This window comes from Leuciscus leuciscus, assembly GCF_965113295.1.
Source record: "Leuciscus leuciscus genome assembly, chromosome: 3".
Lineage (NCBI taxonomy): Eukaryota > Metazoa > Chordata > Actinopteri > Cypriniformes > Leuciscidae > Leuciscus > Leuciscus leuciscus.
The window spans coordinates 14,044,410-14,071,930 of NC_138727.1; the positions used below are offsets into that span (position 1 = coordinate 14,044,410).

General features: G+C 36.8%; 1 protein-coding gene across 1 annotated transcript in view; it reads left to right on the forward strand.

The window, feature by feature from the left end:
* tusc3 (tumor suppressor candidate 3) overlaps positions 1-27,308 on the forward strand; it is a 91,951-nt gene extending 64,643 nt beyond the window's left edge. The window contains exons 7-10 of the mRNA XM_082165837.1: positions 10,795-10,858; positions 13,373-13,447; positions 25,399-25,489; positions 27,161-27,308. Coding sequence (XP_082021963.1) covers positions 10,795-10,858; positions 13,373-13,447; positions 25,399-25,489; positions 27,161-27,176 — 246 coding nt within the window. The 3' untranslated portion in view covers positions 27,177-27,308. The remainder of the gene's footprint in view (positions 1-10,794; positions 10,859-13,372; positions 13,448-25,398; positions 25,490-27,160) is intronic.
* The last annotated feature ends 213 nt before the right edge of the window (positions 27,309-27,521 follow it).

Here is a 27,521-nt window from a genome sequence, read left to right on the forward strand (position 1 = left end):
ATTTTTTATCAACGGAGGCTATTTCAAAATTTTTTTAGCCAAGGCTGTGTTTTAATTCACATAGTCTCTTGAGTAGGTATTTATTTGGAATAAGTAGCCTACTTACATTGTGACTGCTAAAAAAAGTATGTTCTAGAGGGGTGTCGCAATATACCGGTGTTGACGATAATCGTGATATTCAAAGCATGAAATATCGACATCGTGTTAATTTAGAGTGTGACAATATACCGGTATTGGCGATAACCACAATGTTTAAAATGAATAGGACTCGTATGATAACATGACACGTAAATACTCCAGCGCCAGTACCTGGTTGACCTCTCAGGTGGCAGTATTGCACCCGCTGACACCTGTCAAATAAGAAGACGACGCAGCGCTCGTCCGCGCCCGCGCAGCTAGAGTGGAACACTCTGTCAGTGTCCACACCCGGAAAAAGTAAGCTCGCCAGTATTAAGAACAGAGTTCTTCGGCTTCAAAGAAAACAGCACCTTAAAGGTGGTCGCACACCGGACGAGAAGCGCAGCGCCACGTCTTTAAAATTCGAATACATTCTCTGTGAGTGTACACACACCGGCGGCCGCGACGCCCAGCAACGGCTCAGGACCATGTTCAAAATCCTGCCGCGACACAGAGCGTCATTTACATCGTTTTATATTAACTTTACGTTATATTTGTCTCAAATCATCGTAAATGATTTCACCCTGTGCTGCAATATACATTTAATTTTACATTAATTTACAGAAATCAGCTGCTTGAATGAAAATTGCTGATGTTATCGGATTTTCAGGTGATATTCTCAATTCATTCAGTTAACGGACGCTCTGAGGTAAAGTGTTCAGATCACAGACTCAGCAACTATTATTTAATTGTACAGTGTAATCATAACATAGTACAGACATTATCTCAATTCCATAATGTCCTTAAACAATGATATTGCTGGCCATAAACTGAGACGCGTGTGCGATACCTCGAGTTGTCATAGACGCGACGCGGCTAATATTTTACTAGTCATGGAATGGGAAACGCATCATTAACTCTTAACAGGGGGTTTCTGTGTTCATATATTAATAAAGGGTGATTATTAAAATTAAGAACCCCGTTTTCTTTACTCATCTTATTTTTGTAAGTGTATTTGCACTTGATTTTTTTATTCAAATCTGCTATCTGCATGACTTTATTGGCGCCGGTGCAACAATAAGTTTAAGAGCTTTTCAGTTCTTCAGGAAACCTTCAGACAGTGTTTTGCTTAAGTTTGAAACCAGATAAACTTCACATGCTTGTCTTTCACAAGAATTTTTCATAGATTGAGTACGCAAGAAGTAAAAAATGCATGTGCCTTGTCTATCAGTATCCTTATGTTTGTTGGGTAAAAAAGAAAAACTATATAAACAAAGTAAAAATGTGAATTTTTACTTTGTAAAATTCAAATTAATAGACCCCCCCCAATAGATTCTATAGATATCGCAATATATCAATATCGTGAATTCTTTTGGCCACAATAACCGTGGTGTGAAAAATCTAACATCGTGACAGCCCTAGAGTATGAATGTGTGTAGTATGTAAATAATCCGGACGTACTACATTCGCCATGTTGTCATTATCATGTGACCTACCAGCGTCAGTTGCGTTGCATCATTGTCGTTCAGAAATCCTCTCCCGTGGCCTCATGGGATAGTAAAGTGTCCATCGTATACGCACTTCAGAATCTCACCGGAAGTAGTAGGACATCCGGTTACCTTTTCCCTACTCTTTAATGAGTACTGTGAATTCCGACATACTACTCTTGTCACATACTGTTTTTCGCCTACTATATACTAGGGAAGTATGTGATTTCGGATGCAGTCCAAGTCTCTAGCTATGGATTTGCTCCCCCTGCATTTCTCTCCATCAGACTCACTTTAGCAGTTTAATTATATCAGTAGATTCGGCTCGTTCAGGAAAGACCAGCGGTGGTTCCGACTTCTTCAGTAAAATTGTATGGTGTTACGGTGGTGAAATTACAAACAAGAAATGCTCATTCTGAGACATGAAATTAAATGAATAACTGGGAACATTAAATTGTCCTCCTCCCATTTTCACTTAAATTTTCGGTAGGCTGTGCCTCCCCTGACGAGCTGCCATTGTTCTATATTATACACTACCAATCAATAGGTTGCAGTCGGTGAGAATTTTTTTAATTTAAATTTTTTACGTTTTTGAAAGTCTCTTATATGCTCGCCAAGGCATCAAAATCCAGGGAAACCTTAATATTGTTACAATTCAAACTAACTAAGATCTTATAATTATTTATTTATTTGATTTTAATTAATTCAAAGTAAATCCAGTTTTCAGGTCTATCCTTTTAAATTAATTTTATAAAGCTTAAATTGAATACCCCTGACTATTTTTAACGTAAACAGACACAGCATTAAGTGTGTTTATTCTGTTTTTCATGCATCTTACTTACAGGTGAAGGTCTAATAATTACTCTGGAAATTGTTTCTTCCCTTGAGTTTTCATCCTGATAATCTGGCCCACAGTTTGAAGTGCCCTGGCCTGGTGATAATTTGATTAAAAAAATGTTTTAACCTTGTGTTTTTTTTCTAGTGTGTGTGTGTGTGTGTGTGTACTTGTACAACTATGTTTGTGAGGACCAGTTTGAGTTTTAGACCATTGGAGTGAGGACAAAGAGAGTAAAGTGAGGACATTTTGGCCGGCCCTCACTTTCTGAGACCCCTTTAAAGGTCTCTTTGAGGGTCAAGACTTGCCCTGCGTCCCAATGTGCATACTATCCGCTAGAGTTGAGCCGGATACTCGGCTGAAACGAGTATCCGGTACGGATAAAGCACTTTTGTCGAGTACGAGTATTATACGAGTAATATGAGTCAATATCTGTGCTCGGATAAAAAAAAAAAGAAAGTTATGTTGAGATTAGGGCTGGGCGATATATCGATATAAAGAATATATCGATATATTTTTTAAATGCGATATGGAATTAGACCATATATATCGATATAGTTCAAATTTGCGCTGTGATCCTTGCTCCAGGCAAGCTGCTGACCCGGAGCTCTCTGCACTGCTCCCCGCGCCCCCGCCCCTCCTTTTCCACTTTGCGTGCGTGTTTAGAGCATGTTATGTTATAACATGAAATAAAGTCTTTCACCTCAGAAAAACGGACTTTATTTTCCTGTCAGCCGTTATACTGTAGTCGTAGCGCACACTCAAGTCCACGCGCAAATGCGGCGGCGCGCGCTGTGTATCGCCTCACTGTATATAAAGTGCAAAAGAAACTACGAGCATGCAACGCCGTTATGTTGTAAATTACACGAAATAAAAGTAATGCAGGTATGATTTTCATTCTATTCACCAGGAGCAGTTTCCATGTTTCATTAACAGTTCTTGTTAGTATTGTGTATTCACCATGGTAACTGTCGTTTCCATATTAACCCCGAAAATGCCACTATGTTTCTTTGTTATTTTTTTATATTTTTAAATGACTGTAAAGGCTCATACCAACATTGTATTAACAAAAACTAGTTTGGGACTGCTATTTAATACCTTTAGCATAGGTATTTACTATAAGTCATATTCTTACATTTTATGTTAAGTAAAGGGGGACAGTACTTGTGTGTGTGTTAACACATTTTGAAAAAAATTAAACATGAAAAATAAAAAATATCGGGATATATATATCGTATATCGAAATTCAGCCTAAATATATCAGGATATGACTTTTGGTCCATATCACCCAGCCCTAGTTGAGATGAAAACTCTTGTTCATTACATTTTACTTCATAATTGCAACCGCATGTGTTGTATTCATTGTTGCAAAACTTGTTCTGTAGTTCGTTTGTTATCGTGATCAAAACCATTGATCTGAAGCTCAATGCTGATGCTGTCATGTAAATAGTTTTCTAATCAGCAATAAATATAACAATTTCTGATCAACCCATATCAATTGCATGCTTAAAATAACATACCAGTTAAAGCCCCGCCCATTTCAAGACAACCCCGACCCACTTCCGGGTTAAATCCCGCCCACTTCCGGGTTTGGCCCCACCCAGTCCGAGTACAGATACAGATAATTCATATGGTTAACAGATACAGATACAGATAATGCTGTACTCGCTCATCCCTACTATCCGCTCTATCTGCCCTAAATAGTATTGACAATTACTAATGTCACATACTATTTAGGATGAATAGTATGCACATTGGATCGCAGGCTTGGTTTTAGGGATAAGGTTATAATTAGGTTAAGGGTAGGTTTAGGATCAGGGTTCGGGTTAGGCACTTAGTTGTGATTGGTAAGGTTAGGGTAAGCGGCTAGAGATTGCATTGTGTCAATGAATGTCCTCATAAAGATAGATGTACAAGTGTGTGTGTGTGTGTGTGTGTGTGTGTGTGTGTGTGTGTGTGTGTGTGTGTGTGTGTGTGTGTGTGTGTGTGTGTGTGTGTGTGTGTGTGTGTGTTGCAAATGCTCATTGGCGTCATTAAAAAATAGACAGAAAATTAATGGGTTCTTTTTTTACATTTGCTGAACTTCCTCCGTAAGCAGTAATGTATAATTAATATCCCACTTGTGCTCTAAACCAAACCTATATATTTTTTTACCTACTATATGATCTCTTTCTCTTTCCATCTCTCTCTCTCTCTCTCTCTACCCACTTTTCTGCTTTGTTGACTTTTCATTTATCTCCATCACTGACTCATTCTTTTGACCTTTAATAGTGAAGCCTTAAAACAGTGAGGAAAAAAAAAAAACAGGAACAAATGATTTGCAAAGGTTACTACATCAAAACTATTAGGTGACTGTACATCCCTGAAACAGAAAATTTGTCTTTTGCAGTTTAAAATCACACATCACTTATATTACAGCAATTAAGTGTGAAATTTAACAGTTTAAACAGCAGGGCTTTCTCCAAAACCTACTGTGTACAAGGGGCTGAAAAACAAGAATGTCATACATTTTTACTTGGGAAAAGAAATGGATTTATCATTGAAGCTCAAGACAAAAGTATCCATAACGGCTTTATGTTATGCTATGAAGTTCAGTTCAACACCCCAAAGAAATGTTGAAATCAGTTTTTTTCGACATCCAGTCAGACATGATTGTCTCTAACCGTCAGTCTCCAAATGTATAATCCTGAATCCTGAATAAATTCATGGTCTCTCATAGATTTGTATCCCTAATTGAATAATCACATATATTAATTGTCCAATTATAGTGCTGAACATTGAACTTATTCCTCCCTACTCGCACTTACAGTAGCTGCAGCTATTTTCCCTGTCTAAGGAAAGAGAACACATACTGTAATTCTCAATTCATCAGATCAATTGAAAAGGCCACAGAGAGTATTACGGTATTTTTCATTGCGACTATTGTGCACAACTGCAATTTACTTTTCGAATTTATGTCATTGCGCTAATGTGCAATGCATGTTCCTCTGGGTTTTTGAGTAAGAGCTTTGCGTTGTTTCACAGATTGAAAGCAGCATTAAAATAAGCCATTCAAGTGGAAAATGATATAGTGTTGCTTATTGGAAACAGTTGCATGGGTCGTGGTTTACTCCTGGTATTATGTCGCTGATTATGAGAAAAACGGTAAAACGGCATCAATATTATTTGAGCTAGATAAATCGCTTTTCAATAAGAGAACTTCAAAGTGGGCTCGGATGAAACTCCATGCAAATCAAAGTGATTGCTGGGACAATTTTGAACCATTCTGCAAAGGAAGATTCATGCTGCGGGGTGTCTTGAGGAGTTTGGCATTCTAATGATCCGTCCTGATTTGAAAATTCTATATGCAGAATTCAGAGCATTTTATCTGGAGTTGAGATCAAACTTCTCTGCATCTCCACATGTACTGCTGGGAGCCTGAAACTCTAGAAGTTTAATCTGAGCTCTAATTATGCATATTTTGACTTCTTATAGATTAACTTTGCGTAGGATGTGGCAAAATGTATAAACTTTCACTGTGATTAAAGGAACAGTTCACCCAAAAATGAAAATTGTGTAATGATTTATTCGCCAGCATGTCATTCCAAACCTGTATGACTTAATGTCTTCTGTGGAACACAAAATGGTGCTGGTTATTGTTTTCCATGAATGTACAATGAATGGAGACTTTTTGAGCTTCACTAAGAACACAGAAGCAACATATAAATGGTTCATATTACATGCGTGCTATTTTCCGGTTCATCTGAAACCATACGATAACTTTAGGTAAGGAATAATCAGAAATTTAATTCGATATTCAGTGAAAATCTTGACATCTACTCCAGTTCTTCTCGGCGTGTTCATGATGAGTAAAGTAACGATGAACAAATCATTCTTTAGTCAAATATTTTGGAGTGAGTCAGGTGATTCAGCTTACTAAACCATTCTGAACAATTAATTCATGAATTATGCCAATCTGCTTCTCAAGTTCTGACTCAATCATCTGGATGCAGCAGTTAATATTTAATATCAGAGTTAAAGTTTTAGTGATAAGCATCAAATAATCAAAGCCTTAGACTCATATTACTGCAATGAAAAAATTAAAAGAAATAAATTAAGTCATACAGTTTTATAATGACATGAACTTGAGTAAATAATGACAATTTTCTCCCATATTTTTGGGAAATCTTTTTAACTACTCTGGTCACATAGTCATCCATGTTATCTGCTCTGTCTGAATGAATAGAAAAATAATAGTAATTCAAAATGCTAGAGCTATTATTATAATAAACTCGATTTTTTAGCAAGCTAGTCACAATAGTGCTTTAGATGAGTATTCTGGGAAACCATCCTCTCAAGAACGCAACAGAGGAAGATAAAGAAGAATGAAGTAAACTGTCACTTTTTCATGCCTTTAACCACAATAGTACGGGTGCTGATTCATTCTCCGGGTGGCACTACTGTCTGTTGTTCTCTGGAGGAAATTAGTGGCATTATTGAGAATCCAGTATACCATTAAACTGTTATTGAAGTGTCCCCAGGCATTTTGACTGAGTTTCTGTCTTTGAATTTCAAGGCTAAACCAAATGGCTCACTATAGAGATATAGTCTTATATTCTTTCATATGTTTTGGTTTGTATATGTGAAACCAAAGAAAGGTATTAGGGTGGTTCATCCTTTATATTCTATTACATTAATATTCTCAGCACATTTTAATAACTTTTAATTTGCTTCACACCACCAACGTTAATGTGTTTGTAGGCTAATGTATACTGACCTCATACTTAGTGAAATAATTAATGAAAAACGCACATGCCATACATGAACATACTGATATTATTTCATGTTTTATATTTAATGTTCTTTTTTTTCTTTTCTTTTTTTGGTGTGAAAAATATGCTGCCTTCGTGATGAGTCGGATATTTGTACGTTTGTTTTATTTTGCTAATTGAACAGATGATAAATTCAAAACAAGTGTAATGATTTAATTCTAGTGGATTGTTCACATTTGCATGTTTTAAAAACTTCAAAAGCCAGGACGTTCATTTAACAGACGGTGCACTTTTTAAAGTGTAGGAGTAGAATTTTAGCATGAGTCAAAAATAATGTCTTTTGAAAACAAATGCATGTAGGCGGCTGTAATGATCATATCCAGTCATGTATGCTCCTACACAGAGCACTAAATATGATGTTTGATGGTTCATTGGATGGTGACGTCAGTCTGACTGTAAAGTAGACATCTGTAACCCTAGTGCACCATGGGTACGTTGGATCGCCTCTTTAGAGCATTGCCTCAAAGCCCAGAGCAGACGTCAACTCTGAATAAATGAACAGTGTGCTGAGGATATCTGCCCACACAATGACACCAACACTTGTCCTCACAACTACTGATTCTCTCACTTGTTTTATTACACCTCTTTATTCATTCCTCTGTATTTAAATCTCTTTTGTTCACTTCATTAACTATGTGTTTATGTGTGGTTAATTAAGCTCTTGTTTTGTTGTTAGCAGGCACTAAATTAACTTTCAAATGTCATATTGTCTGTCAAGCGAAAACCTCGTGTCTCCATATAGGTAGTAATTTTTTTGTGTTATTTTTATTTATTTATTATAAACCATTACTTTTGGTCACCCTTTATGTCTGTCTTTGGGTTTTGCAAATATTTAACCAATGAAAAGGATTAAAAAGAGCTTGTGACTAAACCTCGTAACTCCATTGGATCATCAAACTGTTGGTAAAACCTCATAATTCTGCCCCGTCTCTATTTTGAATGAGTGCCACATGCATTTTGGACTGTCTCTGCTTGTTTGTAATGCAAGGGTTAATAAATAACTGGTTGTTTGAATAAGTACAGCGTTTTCTTTACTCAAGAAACACTATATAAAGGCTAATGTTTTATGTATTTGAGGAACGGTGAAGAGTGTCTTAGCCTAGCATTTGTCATAGTCATGATGATCAATACTGTTTTAAATAGTCTGTGCGAAGCACTTAATTTTTTATAACATGAGAAAAAAACTGAGCGCCTACATAACTATACAGTAAACTTTATAACCTGTAAGTTGATGAAAACATAATGTGATGCACTCACTGCCTCAGATTTGGCCGTTCTAATGGCGGACAAAACACATATGTCTGGTTCGCTGGTAAAAAGAACTCATAACTCCATTTGAGCTTGATTTTGATAGAATGTTAATAATATAATGACACATGCAATTGTCTGACCATATATAAAGCCACAATATCAACTTTTGGAGAGAAAAAAATCCATTTCCTGAAAAGTAGTGGTTTTGGACAAACAAGATTTCCACCCGACAGCGACAATATTCAAATTAGTTCTGTCAGTTGATTGTTTCATTTAAATTAAAAATAATCAATTGACAGACCTTAAGTAATTAACCATTCTAAATTAAAGTTTAATTGTAATTTATATATTAAGTGATTTACAGTTGTAGACGTGGCCTCTTACTCCAGCTTGTTATTTCCCGATTCAGTTTTTGTTTCTTCTTCCTATCGTTTTATATCACCCCTCTCACTGTCTTTTTAATAAAAATGACAAAATCCCTCAAAACAAACAAACAGAAAATACTAATAAATGACTTCTAAACAAAAAGTTGCCAAATAAATAAGGAAAAATACTTGCGGGTGTTTTCAAAAGTAACAAATGACTGTTTTTAAGTTGCAGTTGCTCAATGACAGATACGGCACATAAGTAGAATAATACAGTTGTGTCTCTCTGTGTTAGTGCAGAAACAGCTTCTAATGTCATTTTCTTTCATATGAAAATATGCAGGGTATGGCTGTGTTTAAATGTTAGCAGATGCGTTAACCCAGAGGCGACAGGTGACATGACAGTGATAAATGCACTGGCCTATTTGCTCATATCTTCTTCTTAATGGATCCCTACTTTTCACAATCCCCCCGTATCTTTCTTTTATTCTGTCTCTACATGAAATGCTGCAAGTGACAACAGCCTTGAGTATCGAGGAACCGCTTATGGCAGTGTTTAGTTCCCCAATACTTTGTTATTGCTGCGTTCAAGTCGACTATTGATTCTTTTACATTTAGTGTCACACTGAACATCAAAAGCATTCAATATTTGTGAGTAGATTTCCGCTCAAATCAGTCATACCAGATGTTTATTTTTTTATTTTTTTTTTATCAAAACACACATGCATGTCTCAATCTAGGCTTCATTCAAAATTATGAAATTCAGTCATATATTTCAGTGACATTCAGTGATGGTATCTAGTTGATCCCTAAATCTAGATAGAATTCTATGACAATAAACAAAAAATCCCCTGAACTAAAATATAACGTACATTGCTCTTAAAGAACGTGTTTATCTCACCTTGAAATTACTTTTTCCAACTGTGAGTTAATCTAATCTATTATCATTTTATACCGCTTCTTTTAGACCTCCTATGTAAATAAGTTAGTAGATTGATTGAATACATTTTGTTTCCAAAGTTTTGATTTCTAAAGCTGTGGATTTGATAAGTTATTTTTAAATTGGTGCACTGGCTGAATATATCAGTTTAGGCCTGTATGATTGTTATTTTCCTTCCAAACACAAAAGGACATATTCAGACTTGAATTTCAGTCTGTTATATTGCATGTTTTTAGAAGAATTGCAATATGGCATTAGTCCTAAGGGTTTCTTTTAAATAATTTTATATTAAGTACATGGCATTGTTTCTTTTTTATTGTATGGAAATGAGCATCATGGACATTCTGCTGAATTACTCCTTTTGTGTCCCACGTAATAAAGAACATTTCATTGTGTTTATAGCGACTCAAGTTTGATGGTAATGAAATTAGTTCACCTAATGCTTGTATGAACTATCTCTTTAAAACTCCATGCAGTAGGATACGTTTTAGAAGCTTTCAATGCTGGAAACTTCAGTCTTTCATTGAAGCTGCATCCATTCTGCGATGTTCCTGCACATTCATCTACCACAGATGAATGAAGGTTTTGCTTGTGCTACATCTAGAGTGGTTTTACTCTAGAGATCGGGACATGTCATTATGACTTGATGTGTTAGAATGCTTCAGTGCTCTTTTCATTGACCCATTGAAGCTCTTATCACTTATTGTCAAGTTTTCCTTTCATTCATCTGCTTTGACCTTTGTCTATTGGCTATTTTCTATCTGACCTTTTCCCTTCTAAGATTGTATTTATTTATGTTTTAAATACAAAGTCAGTGGTGGAGTGTGTGGTTTGTATTCATGCATTTGCAGTATGATAAAAATGATAAAGCATAACTTGTCAAAAAGCCATAGTATGGGGGTATCCAGTGATACTGCTCTGTGAAAGCGGAGCTTGAAAGGTCTATTGTCTGCTTGTTTGTCATCTTGTTTTTTTCTGTCTTTTTCAGAGTTATATCCACGGCAGCAGTCAAGCTCAATTCGTGGCTGAATCTCACATTATTCTTCTGTTGAATATCCTTTCACATAAAACCTCCCTCTGCACAATGGACCTTGCACATTGTTCTGTTAATGAAGTTAACCGTAATAACCCACTGACTTCCCAAAGGTCTGTTCATCATTCTGTTAACTTTTGAAAATGTAGAAATGTAGAAGAATTTTAGTGTAGAAAAAGATTTTTAGTGTTGCAGATTATTTTGTTAGCAAAAATGAAAACAAAAATAAATATATAATTTGTATTTACACATACTGTACTGCTGACAACAAATATGACAAGACAAAAATAAAACAAGTATATATGTTAGTTAAATGCATACTGTTCAAATGTTTGGGGTCAGTAAAAGCTGATTTATACTTCTGCGTCAAACCTGTGTAGCAAGAGTAGCCTGATGTGCACCTTTCCAAAAATGGAACAACGCGTCAATTCTACATGGACCGCAAGCGCTGTGATTGGTCTGCTGAACCCCTCCCTCGGGTTTCACATACACACTCTGCATGTGTAAATACACATCGACGCGGACAACGACGCAAATGTATAAATGAAAACCGACGCGTAGCCTACGGCTTAGAGGCTACGGCATAGGTCAAAGAAGTATAAATCAGCCTTAAGATATTGATTTCTATATATATAGAAAGAAAGCGAGCAAGAAAGAAAGAAATACTTTTGAAGTAGACACATTCAATTAATCAAGTGACAGTAAATACTTTTATTATGTTCCAAATAAATTGTTGTTTCCACAAAAATATTAAGCAGCACAACTGTTTTCTACATTTATAATAATTATTATTAAGAACAAAGTCAGTATATTATGATTCAGAATGATTTCTGAAGGATCATGTGACTGAAGACTGGAGTAAAGATGCTGAAAATTCAGCTTTGCCATCACATGAATAAATACAAATTTTAAATGTATTAAAATAGAAAATGGTTATTTTAAATTGCAATTATATTTCACAATATTACTATTTTTACTGTATTTTCTTTTATTAAAGCTGCATTCCGTAGCTTTTTTTGAGTTAAAAATCAACGAAAATAATTATAAAAAAAAACACATTCAGCCAGTGTTCAAAACGATCTACTTGCCTTAGCTCGATTCAAAACGGTTGGCTTGTAATAATGATTTTAATTTCAGTGGTTCGAATCGGTTTTCCCGGGAAATTCGAGCATGGCTTGGCGTCTTTACGTCACATCCGTACATATAAGGATTGAGTCCCGGCTCCTTTGCTAATGCGGGTGGAATCATGGCTGATCCCGAAAGGTCCAAACGCCAGTCACCAGCGACATGCGGAGAACTACCCGTAGTAAAGAAGAAAAGAGTTCGTACTTCGGAGTGGTTAATGAAAAAAAGAGAAAGCGACCGGGCTCATGCAAAAACCAGAGTTAACATCGGCAGGGCGTTTGAAAGATGGCGTGAACTCCGTGATTTGAAGGGGTTCAAAACAGACGCGGAGACAGCATTTTTTCTTCTGGACGGGTAAGAAATTTGAATAGTTCATCGATCGTTCATTTTAATTAAGCGATCGTTAAATTTAATCAGCACGATTTAAGCCTGCTGCTTAAAAACACATTTTAGATGATCGGAACAAAGATATTACTTACTTGTTCAGATGACATATTCCGTGAAAATCGTTCTGCTTGTCAAACTATCAAAAAGTGTCATCCGTGATTCTGAGTGACAGTTGCCGCACCGACGCTATGATTGACAGCAACACGCTCTCCACAAAACACAGTGTTCATCCGCGCAGGTTTCACGCCGGAGCACAAACCACGTCAATTTGATTATTACGCGAATAACTGCAATTGCATATTTTGAACGGAGATGGCGACAAAGAGGGAAAACCTCCGGACTGCAGCTTTAAATAACTGCACCGTTGGTGAGCATAAGAGAAAACAAAATTTAATTAAAAGTCTCGACCCCAAACTTTTGAATGTATACATTTTGTAAACTAAAATGATTATTATTTGATGTCAAATAGTCCAATGTCAGATGTTTTTGTCTACTCATCTGTGGTTGTCAAAATCCATCAAGGTGCAACTGTATGAAATGTTCTTACACATGTCTGTGTTTATCCTCATAGAAACTCTCAAACATACTGCACACACACTTGCTCACCTGGCCATGTCGAGTATGTCCTTCTGAGTGTCATTCTCAGTTTGAACTTCCCCTGTAATTACGTGGGTTTGTTGACTTTGCCTGATGGGCACAGAGTGTGCAGACAGACCGAGACCCACTGCTAGCATCTGGCTCAGCTGCTGGAGAAGAGAGGAGCTTCTGCCTGCTGGCGGAACACCTCGTGTTTGTCTGTCTTCCTCTTGCCGACACCTAGCTTTCCCCCCAGGCTGGAGGAGACCTCCCAGCCGAGTGAAGTGTGCTCAGAGTTCAAGAGTGTCTTGTTCCCATTGTGTGCTAGAGCTATGCTTTCTTTAGTTGCAGCCCAATCTTTAGTTTTGCAGGCACTCGGTAAGCGTGTTTATTGTGCAAACCATCCACATCCATGCCACTAGTCATTCCTTGACTTCCATCTCAGATGCGGCCATCACCATGGGAATGGTCCTTCTGAACGAAGCAGCCACCTCTAAGGGAGACGTGGGGAAACGAAGGAGTAAGTTTATTTCTTTCATATTGCTATTGTGTTCAGAATTAATTTATATGGACTACAGCCATATATAGGAACCAAAATATCTTAGAGATGTGAAAGGAAAATAACCACCTTCATCCTTCTAAATCAATTCTAATATGCTGATTTGGTGCTCTAGAAACATTTCTGAATAGTATTAATGCATTTAAATATTTTCAAATAAATGCTGTTCTTTTGAACTTTCTATTCATCAAAGAATCCTGAAAAAAAAATGTTTATCACAGTTTTCTGCAAAAATATTTAGCAGCACTGTTTTCAACACTGATTATAAGAAATTGTTCTTGCCAATAATATTAGCACATAAGATTGATTTCTGAAGGATCATGTGACACTGAAGACTGGAATAATGGCTGTTGAAAAGTTTTGCCATCACATGAATAAACTACATTTGAAAATATATTCAAATAGATAAGTTATTTTAAGTCTAAATAATATATCACAATACTGTTCTTGTTTGTTTGTTTGTTTTAATCAAATGAGCGTAAGATACTTATTTCAAAACCATTTAAAAATATATTAATCAATGTAAACTTTTGACTGGAAGTGTGTGTTTCAGTAGTTGATTTGATTTCAGTTTTGTTATAAATAAAAGTTTCATCAAACTTTTTTTATTGTTTATATTTTCTTCCAGACTTTCAATCTTAAGATATGATTATACATTATAATAACATATTGTATCACAATTTTTTTTAAACTATGATAATCTAAGCAATTAAACACTCATAAACCAATTAGATATTTCATTTGTGAAAATATATAATTGCTATTGTCCCACAGTTGTGTTGTCATTTCCACCACACTGATATTTTGCTTCTTTTAAAGTTGTTTCTGAAATGAGTGTAATTAGTTACCATGGAAAGAGAGTCAGTTAAAAGCGTACTTGAAATTAAATTAGATGTTTGATGTGTGAAGAAAACAAAGAGATATGAAAGTAACTATCACTAACCAGAATATATTTGTTATTTCCAATCATGCAATACTTTATTCATAATGCTAAAAGTGTGATGTTTGCTTTAGCAAGACAAAGTAGTATGCCAATTTATTCCAAAATTCATCTGTCTGGATGGATGGATGGATGGATGGATGGATGGATGGATGGATCTACTGTCATTTCCACAACAGAATAGGTAGATCATTTGAGATGTGGTAAAAATGACATTGTGGTGGGAATTGTAGGTCCACTGTTGGAGTGTGAACAGTTTAACTCTGTTCAGTTAGAGAGTTTATTTTCTAAAATTCCATAGGGCTAAAAGTGCACAGTTCAATAAACACCCAGTAAATGGCCTGCAAACCACCCACAACCTCAGAATCTTGGGTTTGAGTTTTTCAAGGGCAAGTACCACTCACACTGTGAAAAGAAAACTAGTTTATTTATATGATTATGTCAAAAAGAGCATTTTGAACATGTTGAAAAAAATTATATTTGTTGAACGCTTTTCATAGTCATCTCCTATAACAGGCATAAAAGCATTAAAAGCATCATATTTTTTTTCATATAATATTGATAATGTGTGTGCATGTATATTTGATTGGGTTGTGTTTTAAAGTGTATGTTTGGCTGAGCATGAGTATGCATCTTGCATAGGTGTGTGGCCCTGGATATCACCTCCAGCTTGAGTCTCTGTCCCACTTACAAGTTTGCTTTACATGACTTTCTTTTTTCCTCTGAGCTTCTCACATCAAACTCGTTCTCACTCCCCCTCTTGAAGTGCTTCTCAGGGGTTCCCATAAAGACAAGCATCGCTTCCAGACTGTGATAGACGAATAGCTTTCCATGTATTATCACTGCATTAGCTGTGAAGAGCACTTAATGTGATGGCCTCCATCCCACCTCCAAAGAGTCATCCCCAGCTTTGATATGCTAATGGGATGAATTATGGGTAATATGTAAATGCTGAGTTATGTAAATGATGAGTTATTTTTGGCTTGGTTTCCAACTCACCTCCATGACAAACAAGGGGAGTGCTTTTTGTTTCTGATTTTAGACTGCTCAGACAGAAGTGAGCTCTTTATGCAATACGCTGGGATACAAATGCTTGTAATTACTGTATGTGTGTGTCAGCAGAAGTGTATAATTGTGGAAATTGCAATTTGTGTTTGTGTGGGTGGTCGTGTGTAAGGCAGGAGTTTTAGCAGTCATGAATATATAGCACCATTTAAATGTCATGCACACGTCATTTTTAACCATACTTGTGTTATTAACATGCTATATACCACTCAAGTACACAAATAAAGTTATATTTGAGATAGAAATAGAAGCCATGCTGTTTTAGAATTAGTTTCTTGAATCAGAATGATCTAATTGAACCTTTGAAAACAGTGAATGAATAGAATTATATAGGGCTGGTTCACACAGAACCTGTTTTTTTGCTGTTAAAAATGCGAGACACAGGTCAGTGGAACAAAATGTGCAAGGTCTAGAGACAGGTTTTTTTAAAGTTTAACTTGAGTGCCACGTTTTGAGAATGTTGGTTCATGTACGAGACGCTGCAAAAGACGCGAGACGTGAGCACAATGGTTAAAGATGTACGTCTAGTTCGTGCTTACATTGAAAAACAATGGAAAAGTAGTGCAGTGGAATGGAAAAATGTGTTCTGTGTGAATGGCCCATTAGTGTGTATTCCTCTTATGAAATGTTAACATACACATGGATTTTAACATGGCATGCTACCATACAAATGTACTTTACAGTAAGTTGGTAGTTTTTATTATAAAAGTGATTTTTATTTAATTTGATTGTATTGTATTAATTTTTAGTAACACTTGACCACAGCTCAAGTATTATTCCCTCAAAATGTATTTTATCATCTTCTTCATAACCTGCTTTTTAAAAAAATTATCTGCCTTTTTGAAAGAGCTTAAAGGGATAGTTCACCCAAAAATGGAAATTATGGCATCATTTACTCACCCTCAAGTTGTTCCAAACCTGTGTGAATTGCTGAACAAAAAAGAAGATATTTAGAAGAATATGGGTTACCAAACAGTTGATGGGCCCCACTGACTTCCATAGTATGAAAAAAATAAGATAAAATAGTCAATGGGGTCCATCAACTGTTTGGTTAGTGCCATTTTTCAAAATATCTTATTTTGTGTACAGCAGAAGAAAGAAATTCATACAGGTTTGAAACAACTTGAGGGTGAGTAAATGATAACAGAATTTTCATTTTTGGGTGAACTATCCCTTTAAGTTTGGCAATCCTTCGACCATTGCAATTCATAATCTAACCAACAGCATTAATGTCATCGTAATATGTGCACACTGAATTATCATTAATCTAATTTGTTTTCTTGCATTTATCTGCATAATGATTGATTTGGTCTTTTCTTTCAATTAAAAATTCTGTCGATTTATATCTGGTAATCTTCAAATATGGCTTTTAAATGGCTAATTATGTAGGCATAATTAAATGTTAAATGAAAATGCAAAAATTCTAACTACAGTAATTGCAGTGTGTTACTGTAGTGTGCAATATTTAAAACATATTAAATACATTAATTAATTCAGTTTGTAATTGCCATTTAACCTTTTTTAAAACCACTGAAGTGGATTGGATTGGGTTACTTATACTGAAACGAGTAGTTGTTAATCGAATCATTCTGAATATGCAGAAAATCACACCCATTATCTATAGCCATCTTTATGCTGCAAAGACGGTGTCTCATTATGTGATTCCCATGCATTTGCGATGTTTAAAGCAGATCTGATGTGGCATTTCATTTACACAAAACCAAAATCTAAGCTCTGGTATTTCCTCCAGGAAATGCAAATCTAGTGTTTCACAGTAAGATGTTTTATATAAGATTAGACTTGATCTAGACAGGTGAATGTGTTGAAATGATTCATATCCTTTATAAAGCTCACATTAGTGAGTGTTTTAGTGACACATAACTTCTTGACTTCCTCTCTCCAGAGGTTGTGTCTCACATTTTCCCCTACGCCACCCAAATTTGCCGCGGCCATCATCTGCCACGCCAGGGCCGTGGCACGGGGGTCAGAGGTCACATTAGCGCAGCAGATCATTAAACCGGCGGTGGCACCTCAGCACTGGGCTTTTCCTACACCTGTCACTGTTAATTGACCATTAGGCATATATGAATCTGCATTATTATAATCTCATCAGTCAGTCTCAGGAATCTTTGTTGAGGAGAGAGGTCATTTTACAGAAGAAGAGACTTAAGTTATTCATAGGGAGAAGGGTTGCGTGCCCATCTTGAAGTGCTTCCTCTGGGGTGTGAAAGGAGGAGGAAGACCCTGCAGATGAGGCAGATGTTTGCTCTGTATGCACTCCTGGGTGACCCTCTGTCAGCCACTGGAGGTACATGAAAAGGGAGCACTGACTAATTTATGTGATGGGGTTAGAGTAATAAGTTCTGACTGATGAGATACGTGCATTTGTGTCATCATGCATATCCATGCATACAGGTATGTGTGTGTGCTTTTAAGTGCATGTCACAAAGATGAACTTACTCAAAGGGATATGGTGTCTGTATTAATCTGTGCATGCTTCTGTAATTTGTCTTGTATTTTATGTATAGTTTTTATGCATCAGTAACCATATCAGCCACACATCTTATTCAAATGTATATAAAGAACTGAATTCAGCTTTTTTTAATGTATGTGTGGGGTTGGCCTGAAGCTGTCTGAATACAACTATTTTTAAAGGGATAGTTCACCCAAAAATGAAAATTAGCCCATGATTTACTCACCCTGAATCCATCCTAGGTGTATATGACATTCTTCTTTCAGATGAATACAATTGGAGTTATATTAAAAAATGTCCGGGCTCTTCCCAGCTTTATAATGGCAGTGAATGGCCGCTTCTGTTTTGAAGTCCATCAAAGTGCATCCATCCATGATAAAAGTGCTCCACACGGCTCCAGGGGGTTAATAAAGGCCTTCTGAAGTGAAGCGATGCGTTCGTGATATACGATATCCATATGAGGAGCTCTTTTCCAAAACGCTATAAATCCATTTAAATAGTTTCATGAAAATTACATTTTTTACCTAGACCCATACATTTTGTGAATATTCAATTTATCCTGTTAAAATGTTTTTTTGGCTCAGTCTGAACATGTTGAACAATGATTATTAAATCAAACAACAATATTGTTGATGATAAATTCAAAGTTATTTTTTTTTCTTTTCAAAACGCTATAAATCCATCCATTTTTTTCCAAAACGCTATAAATCCATAATTTGTTTCCAAAAATGTATGGTTTGTCTTAAAAAAAAGGGGGGAAAAGTCAGTAATAAATACATTGGCATTCAGTAAAGTGTCGAACCCATAAAAAGTAGAACCGTTGTCCACTTTACATAAAGCAAATCACGACATGACCTTGTGTGAGTGAGAGAGTGAGTGGCGTTAACACCAAACGCGAATAGAGCGTCTGGCGCAAGTGATTTTCATGTTTAGTCAATGTAAAGACGCGTTTACATGCGTCTGGAGGTCCTGCGGCGTGAATGAGGCGAATTGAGCATCTGGGGCGATACGCACGAGTGATTTGAGGGTGAGAGAGCGTGCGAGAGAGAGAATTCTGATTAGTCCAGAGGATGTATCGCGTTTAGGCTAAAAATTGATTCGGCGCTTATCGCGGTTTGGAAAGAAACTGCATCTTGCAGTACATTTTAAACAAGGAAATATAGCGATTTGGCATGAAACGTTGATGGAGCAGTGAATAGGTTCAGTACACAGCAAAATGACATGACAAACTCATTTTTTTTTTAAATGGCGTATATCGCGTTTTGGAAAAGAGCTCTTCATATTTAAAACTTTATAGATGAAAATAAGCTTCCGGCAGACGTCCTACGCAAGTCGACTTACGCCAAAAGAGTAACACTTGACGATGTATGATGAAGGATGTAGGAGTAGCGTAAGCTTTGACGTCTCTCGCAAACAAAGAGGGCTGGGCAACAAACTCAAGCTCTCCCGACATTTCTCTTAAAAAATTCTCGTTTTAGACTTTTAATTCGTGACTGGTGTTTTGTTTTGCTCTATCCTCTGCGCTTCCGCATTGATCATTCCGTTATGAAAATATGAACACAGTTTTTTCAACAGGGGTTTGCCTTAACATTTATGGAGTACATTTTTTGCATTTCTAAAACAGTATATAGGCCCTATCTTGCACCCAGCGCAATTGACTTTGTACACCGACGCATGTATCATTCCTATTTTGCACCCGCGCACAGCGGACTTTTCCCTCCACAGACGCACGTCGGTAAATTAGGGAATGAACTTGCGCTCCCGGGGGCGGTTCAGCGAAAAGAGGAGGTGTGTTCCGGCGCAAACGTTCCATGGTGCTATTTTGTTTCAGAAAACAATTCCGCCACAGACCAGGAAAAACCTAGTCTAAAGTCAGTGGCGCGTTATTCAGATGCTATTTTAAGGGCGCATGCTTGGCCATGATGTAGTGTGTGCACAACACACATACACTTTGCTTCTCTACTCTACACTGACACATTTCCCATTTTTGCAAACCATACATAATTACAAGGAAAAATATTACCACATGAGGGAAATCATTGTGGTGTCCATGAAGATGTGAAAAATAGGCATAAATCTAGCTTACACATTTACCCAAATTATTATACTCCTGTTTAACCAAAGCTAATTTGGGTGGGTTTCTCCCATCCCCATACAATGTCACTTCTCTGTGTTTTACGGCCCTGACGAGAACGTCAGTCTCCTCGGCTGTGATCCGCTCCTGGCGTGCGCCTGGCAAATCCGCCATTATAATAGCAAACCGCCATGGAACAAGCGCACCTGCTTTTAAAGGGAATGTGAGATGACGCTCTGATTGGTTTATTGCACGTTACGCCCAAACCACACCAATGAGTAATGTAGCTACTTCAGACCAACCCATTTTAGATTTGCGTCGGATCCGAGATCAAAGTTACTTGCGTTTCGCTTTTGATACTTGTGTTTCAGATCGTTAAAATAGGGCCCTATAAGTCAATATTTATACCAACACATTTCCATTGAAAATAAAGTAGGATACAGAATCTCCCATTTTACCATTGCTGAAGTCCACTCTCAAATGTAAAGCTAATTGGTTCATGGTTAGTGAACATTCTGTGGGATGTGCAGCCTCAAAGTTAACAATGTAGTGAAACTCATCTTAGCATCATAGGTCACTTCCAGAACAGGCTCTTTTTCAGGTGTCATCCCACAGCTATAATGTGACACAAAGTAGAAATATTTCCTATGGGGATTTTCTAGGAACAAAATAACCTCACTGTTAATGCCTCTACAAAAGCATCTGCTGATGGTAAATGGTGAGGCTTTGTGACTGTATATATTTAAAGAACTATATATGTTTACTTGTAAGCAGAAAACATTCCAGCACATAAAGGCAGTCAGCTTAAATGCAGGTCCTTGCCCAAATAATAAAAAAAAAAAAAATACTCAGTTTGTTTCCACCAATCATAACAACACACTGTAAAATGCTTGAGTAATGCAACACCTTGAGAGACTATAATGGATATTGACTTTTTCCCAACAAGGTTAGAGGGGTCGACCTATACGCAGAAAAATCCTGTTCACTGCCCTCCAACAACTAGGAAATTGAGTGTCTGTTGAGTTTTGCTCAATACACAAAATACTCAATAAAAATGAAAGGGCTTACATAATTGAATTTAGATTCCAGGTTAAATACAAATTAAGTGTGTAATTACAGAAATAATGATTGTTTCCAAACAACTCCCCATCTAACATTGGTCATGTAAACATGAAAGAAGTCTGACAATGATCGCTTCATAGACTTTTAAGTGCATTTCTTTCAACAGCTTACTGTTTAAAACTTTGTGATGAGCAAAATGTATTTTATTTCATGCTACTGATAGAATTAATCTCAGAATATATCTTAACATACTTAGAGTAATTTTATAAAGCCTATTAATACATTTGGGACAGACAGTTTAGAGGGAATAGCCCATTATACAGCATTAAACACATTTGTAAAGAAAGCAGATGGAGTATCTTATTAGGCTCATCATCATAAAAATTATATTTAATGCATAGCCAAAGGCAAACTATTGTGTGCTGGGCCATTAGGGAGAAAATAAAACTTTCACTAGTAAAAAAAACTAGTGCAAAAGCTAGTGAAGAGTGACAGTTTCAATGTTTTCTAACACAAAAGTTATGAATGATTAGTCCAGAAAACTGATGTGTATTAAAAAGATAAAAAAATAAGTACAAAGATGCGCTTTAAAACTGCTCGCAACAGAAGCTAGCAGATAGCTGGTCCAGATGGTCCAGATGTTTGGTCCATAAACCAAAAAGCAGCAATGTAATAAACCTGCATTTATGATCATAAACAATGACATATACCTCCACAACTAAATAAACTCAGTGTTTACATGCATTCCTGGAGCCTTAATTTACAATATCCAACTGTCCAATCTGTGTTCCAAATACCCTTTAACTGATGTCGGCAGTCTGCATTGTTTCCATAGCAAATGGAGGAAAAAATTATGTTGTTAAAGGAACTTTTCACCAAAAAATGTAAGTTCTGACATAATTTACTCACTCTTATGTCATTGCAAACCTGTATGACTTTCTTCTATGGAACAAAACAGATATTTTGAACAATGTGGGGTCCAAAGCAACATTCAATCCTATTGACTTTCATTGTATTGAACAAAAGAAACCCACCTTTTTCGGGTGAACCATTCCTTTTAATTTTGTATCATTTTTGTACTTTTACTTCTATCTAAATCAGACAGTACCGTACATGCAAAAAACCTCAACCTCTGGTGACTTAAAAATGTTAATTGCTGCTATGCAGAATAAGAATACTTACACAGTGAGTGGTTGATCAAACCCAGTGGTCGTCAAGGAAACACACTGACTCGAAGCATTTAAAATAGGAAAATGCTAAATGAAGATTGCCGGAGTAGTGACGCTGTACTTTTAAACACCACTCCCCCCGCAGAAACATTTACGGCAAGCGACTCCATCCAGTTGTAGGAAAGTCAGCCAAATGTGATTGCACCAGAGTGCTGTTATTCAGCAACATCACATTAGTTACCCAGTGACACAGACGACCCTGAAAGTAAATGTTTAGCAGCTTTTAAATGTCACATCTTAGTTAGTAATGTTCGTCATTTTTGTGTAATGCAGAGTCGTTTTGCGGCTACTACCGCGTGTCTTATGGGAAGGCTTGTGTAACATGTCAGGGAAATGATAATAGGCTCGAGAACATCAAGGTCTCAGAGTAAACGCTGTCGCATGAAGCCTTGAAAACAAGTCTTTAGGGAAGTTCAGTAGATACTGAAACTTTAAATTAAAAGCTCTCCGTGTATGTGTGTTCTGAGGGTGTTTCTGGATGACTAATCTGGAGAGGAACAGTGCTGGTGGTGTGGTGTAATTGGAGGTGCCCCTCTCTTTTGAGGAGGTTAACACTCTTTGATTAAGCTCTGATTAGCTTCTCATTCAGCTAACAGCAGCTGCCACTGCCTCGCTCTTTAATATGTTTACTACTTACACGCTGACTCTCTCGCACACACATGCAGCCATTTGGAAACCATCTTGTGCCTTTAAAGAAACCAGGACTTTCCTCTCTGTAAAAAGGTACCTAGAACAAAAAAGATATATATCAAGAACTATTTAGCTAACTCAAGAAAACTCAATACAGCAACAACATTTTTTTTTGATAAGAAGCTCTTTGTTGAACCTAAGGGGCTGCAAAAAAAAACACTCTAAAAGTTGCAAAGGTTGCAAAAAAATGTCTAAAAGTAAATATCAGGGTCTTAAAAATAAACATTATTCATAAGACCCTGATATTTACTTTTCGAATAAACTGCTGTGACGTCATTTCGAACAAAATCAGGAGTTTGAAACAGCTTGCCAAAGCTAACTTTCTGGAAATGTTTACTTAAAGGGGATCTATTATGCAAAATTCACTTTTACATGGTGTTTGAACATACATGTGTTGGCAGTGTGTGTACAAAACCAATCTGCCATAGTAAAAATACACCCACTCTTTTTTTAATCTCCATAAATAATACGTTTCTCAGAACAAGCCATTTGCTAATTCTAGCTTTTGTGATGTCACAAATGCACAGACCCCGCCCACGACTGATGACGGACTCTGCCCTATTAGTATAGACCCCGACCTCAGTGAGCTGTACACAGTCCGCCATGTTAATCTCCTCGCCAGAGCATTTAATAGCAGCATTGAGTGATTTCCTGTTTTTCTTTTGTTGTTTGATTCATATTAACAGCATATATAGCAGTAGGTACTATATATTACTAGCCTGGGTTTCCCCATGCTGCCTTGTGCGCAGTGCGATTTTATTCACGCTGCTAGGCAGCCTGGACACCATGGACCAGATTTTCCCCTCAAAAAGGGAACCAATCACAGAACGGGGAGGGAGCAGCAAGACGATGACGACGTCTATCCGACACACCGAAGCAGTTTGCTTATATCTATGGATCCAACATGGCATCAGACGCGAAGTTACCTTTCGATGCAGCCTTAGATAGTGTTCTAAGTAGTTTAGAACACAAGTTTATTTCGTCTTCTTCCACGTCGAATTTCTGTCGCTCTACATACGTCATCTGGTATAGTTGAAACGATTGGCTATGAGCTACTTACAGGCGCATTTGATAGGCATTCGTAGCGCCCAATAAACGGCTCTGGGCATTCGTTAACCGCGACTCAAATACGAGAAAATGAACATGTGGTTCCCAGACCACGTCTCAATGAGACGAGGTCTGACGTTAGCCAGGCTAGTATATTATGCTTCTTTCACTTAAATACACAGATCTTATACACATGTGATTTCTTTACTTGCTGTTTACTTTCACAGACAGACATCTTTGTGTGTTTTTGACATGACCTTGTGTGTATTTTACAGTTTAAGCATAATCAGACGTGAAAGAGAACTTAGTTTAATACACACAGGGTGTGCCGTCTGACATCCAGCTCTCTGTGCGTGTGCTTCGAATGTGTGCGCTCAGAAAACCATATATCAGAAGTTAAGACTGATATGGCTTTAAAACGCATGAAGATAATAAACTTTCATGATGATGAAGAACTGAAATGTCACGTGAGCTTGACTGTGATAGAGAGTATAATCAAAATCAAACAGATGTTTTAGTTTTTGAGTATCCGAGGCATGAGCTGTAAAGGCTCCGCCCTCTTTCCTTCCACTATAAAATATATGTGGGGTATTTTGAGCTGAAAGTTCAGACACAACCTGGGGACAACTGAAACGGGTATAATAGGTCCCTTTTAAAAGTGATTATGTAATAGGTAGGTTTGCTCTGGGGCTCTGAATTCTTTGACATGGAAACTTCTCTGGTTCATTTCTTCTGTTCAGTCCATCGAAGTCAGACATTATTAAAAAACCTGTGCAGTTTTCTGTCTCTCTTGATGCTATAAATTTTGCATTTGTCAGTGTATACTAAAGTGCATAAATGTATTTGATTTTAAATATGCATGCTCAATCCAGATATTTCGTTGGGAGCAGTAGGCAAAGAATATGCACTGACCAGTTTCAGTGTTGAGCTGCAGTATTGTGAATTATTTATTTGATTTTCCTTGATAAAATCAGCTTTTTTTATTCCAATAGCACAATGTTTAAGGCATCATTGACTAATCTTTAAAGTCACTTTATAATGTGATTTAACAGGTTATAAAATCGTGGGCACTATCTCAAGAAGCTGATGCAGCATGTTTTATAAGCATTTAAGTAGCGATTATTGTTTCATTCATTAGTAATGGCTTAATTTAAGATGGCTGTTTGGGATTAGCGCTTAGATCAAAGATCATGAAAAGTGATTTTCACCAACGGCTTAATCCCATTATAGAATCCCATTGTAGCATACTAATCAAGTTGAATCAATGTAAGCATTATTTAGCTTATTAAGAGATTGACACTCACTGTGCTTTTGTTTTTTTCTGTTTTACAGTTATCTGTCTTGTAGGGCTTGGTTTAGTGGTGTTCTTCTTTAGCTTCCTGCTGTCCATCTTCAGATCAAAATATCATGGTTATCCTTACAGGTAAGATATAATGCAGTATATCGCTGTTAAAACACTCTTGTTGTACTGACGTATTTGTTGTGCAGTGTAATATAAATGGTTTTTTTTTGTTATGTTTTTCTCTGCTTTGACTTTTACAGCAATGTTATGGGTTCAATTGAAGTTAAGCTCTATGAACGCTGTTGATTACCTTTGTCCCACACGCACAAACAAGATTTTACAGTAATGTACTTACAGTGGAAGTCTACCAGACAAAATTTGAGCTCTGGATTAATGTTACAATGCACTAATATATGAAAGCACAGCCACAAGACTTAATGTTAGCATGAGACTAATTACAATGACCTGTTGTAGAATAGTAGTACAGCTTATGCCAAGACCATTTAAAGCTGGTGAGAACATATAACTCTTGCATGAGATACACACCCTGAGTTATTCTAACTATTTGCAAAGTACTGTTACATGGAGCTTACTCCACTAAGATGAATTTCATCAGTAATAAATGACAAATAAATAATAAATAAGTTAATGTCTCTGGAACTGTAGTCCCACTGCTAAATGACAATTTAGACATCTTTACGGTTCAAACAATGAACAGTTATTTAGAATACAAGCTGCACATTTAAACTAGACATCCATTGTAAGTGCATTACTGTAAACACATTTCGGCCAGTTTCTATCACAACCACAACCGATTTCTTTAAAAGGGGACCTATTATGCCCTTTTTTCAAAGTCTTGATTTTTTGGGGGGGGTCTACTAGAATAGGTTTTCATGCTTGAATGTTTTTTTTTTTTTTTTTTTACATATTTTAAAGTATTGCATCACCTCTCTTCCCAGTCTGTCAGTAACGCTGTTTGGTTCTGGTCTCTATGAGGCCCCTCCTTCTGAAAAGTACTATGTGCTCTGATTGGTCGGCTGGAGTGTGTTGTGATTAGTCAACCGCTTTGAGCGTGTTTCAGAAATATCACACCCCTTACCATAACCGCTAGTTTCAACACACTACTAATGCAACTCAGGCAGGCCTCACCCCTTTTTTTGTGTATGCTTTTGGCAGGAATTATTTAAATGAGGGATATTGTGGTGTGTACGTTCCCGAAAGAAAACTGAAGACTACAATTTAAGCATTTCAGGGAGTTCAGAAACAGATTCTCTATATCAGTGCACAAACTCCATTTTGAGTGAACTTTGTAACTCTGCAGACCTTTTTCATGCTCAAACAGCAAGATTACACACTAAAGAAAGTTGAAAATGTAAAAAAGCTAAATAGGATCACTTTAATAAAACATTTATGTGAATAGATCTACTAAAGGATTCTGCAGATAGTGTTTGAGCATTATAATGTTTTGCTCTATTGTCATCTGTCAAGCTTTGGGGTTAACTTAGCTTGGATATAATGAGTCCAAGGATATGTTGCTATATAGTCCGTGTTTGGAGGAAGGAAAAGGCAGCAAAGTCTTTACAAGTTTCCAAGAATCATTTCCAAAAATGATTCATTTTCATAAAAGATTCCTTCAAAAGCACTGTCAATAGTGACTCCTTCAAAAGACTCTGGTGAATGACCTTTTACAGTCTATAGAGATCTTCTCATAATGATTGGACGATGACGTCACTTCCAGTCAGCGAACATTTAATCATTCACGCTCTTCTCTTTTTCCTTCTCACTCTATTTTTCTCTTCCCTTCTCTTTCAGCTTCCTGATTAAATAAGATAATGCCGTGAAAGAAAAAGCTGCCGAACTTCAGATTCAACTGCTGTTTGACTGTAACGCACTGCATGTGTGACATAAGATAAATAAACTGAACTATTACCCACTGCCGTGCACTGCGTGGTCTGTCTGTAAGTGTGTGCGTGTCCACTGAAGTCGCATGAATTGTTCGCTTGCTTGTATGACCAGTTTTCATTTTTAATTGCAAATTGAGGATTTTGTCCTGAAGGTTTTGCAGGGAGAGAAGCATGTTTGTGCGTGCATCTGTGTGTGTGAGGCTGTTATTTGTTATTACCGTTTATGATACCTCTCTTGAGGCCATTGTGCGCGCCTCAGCAGATTGTGT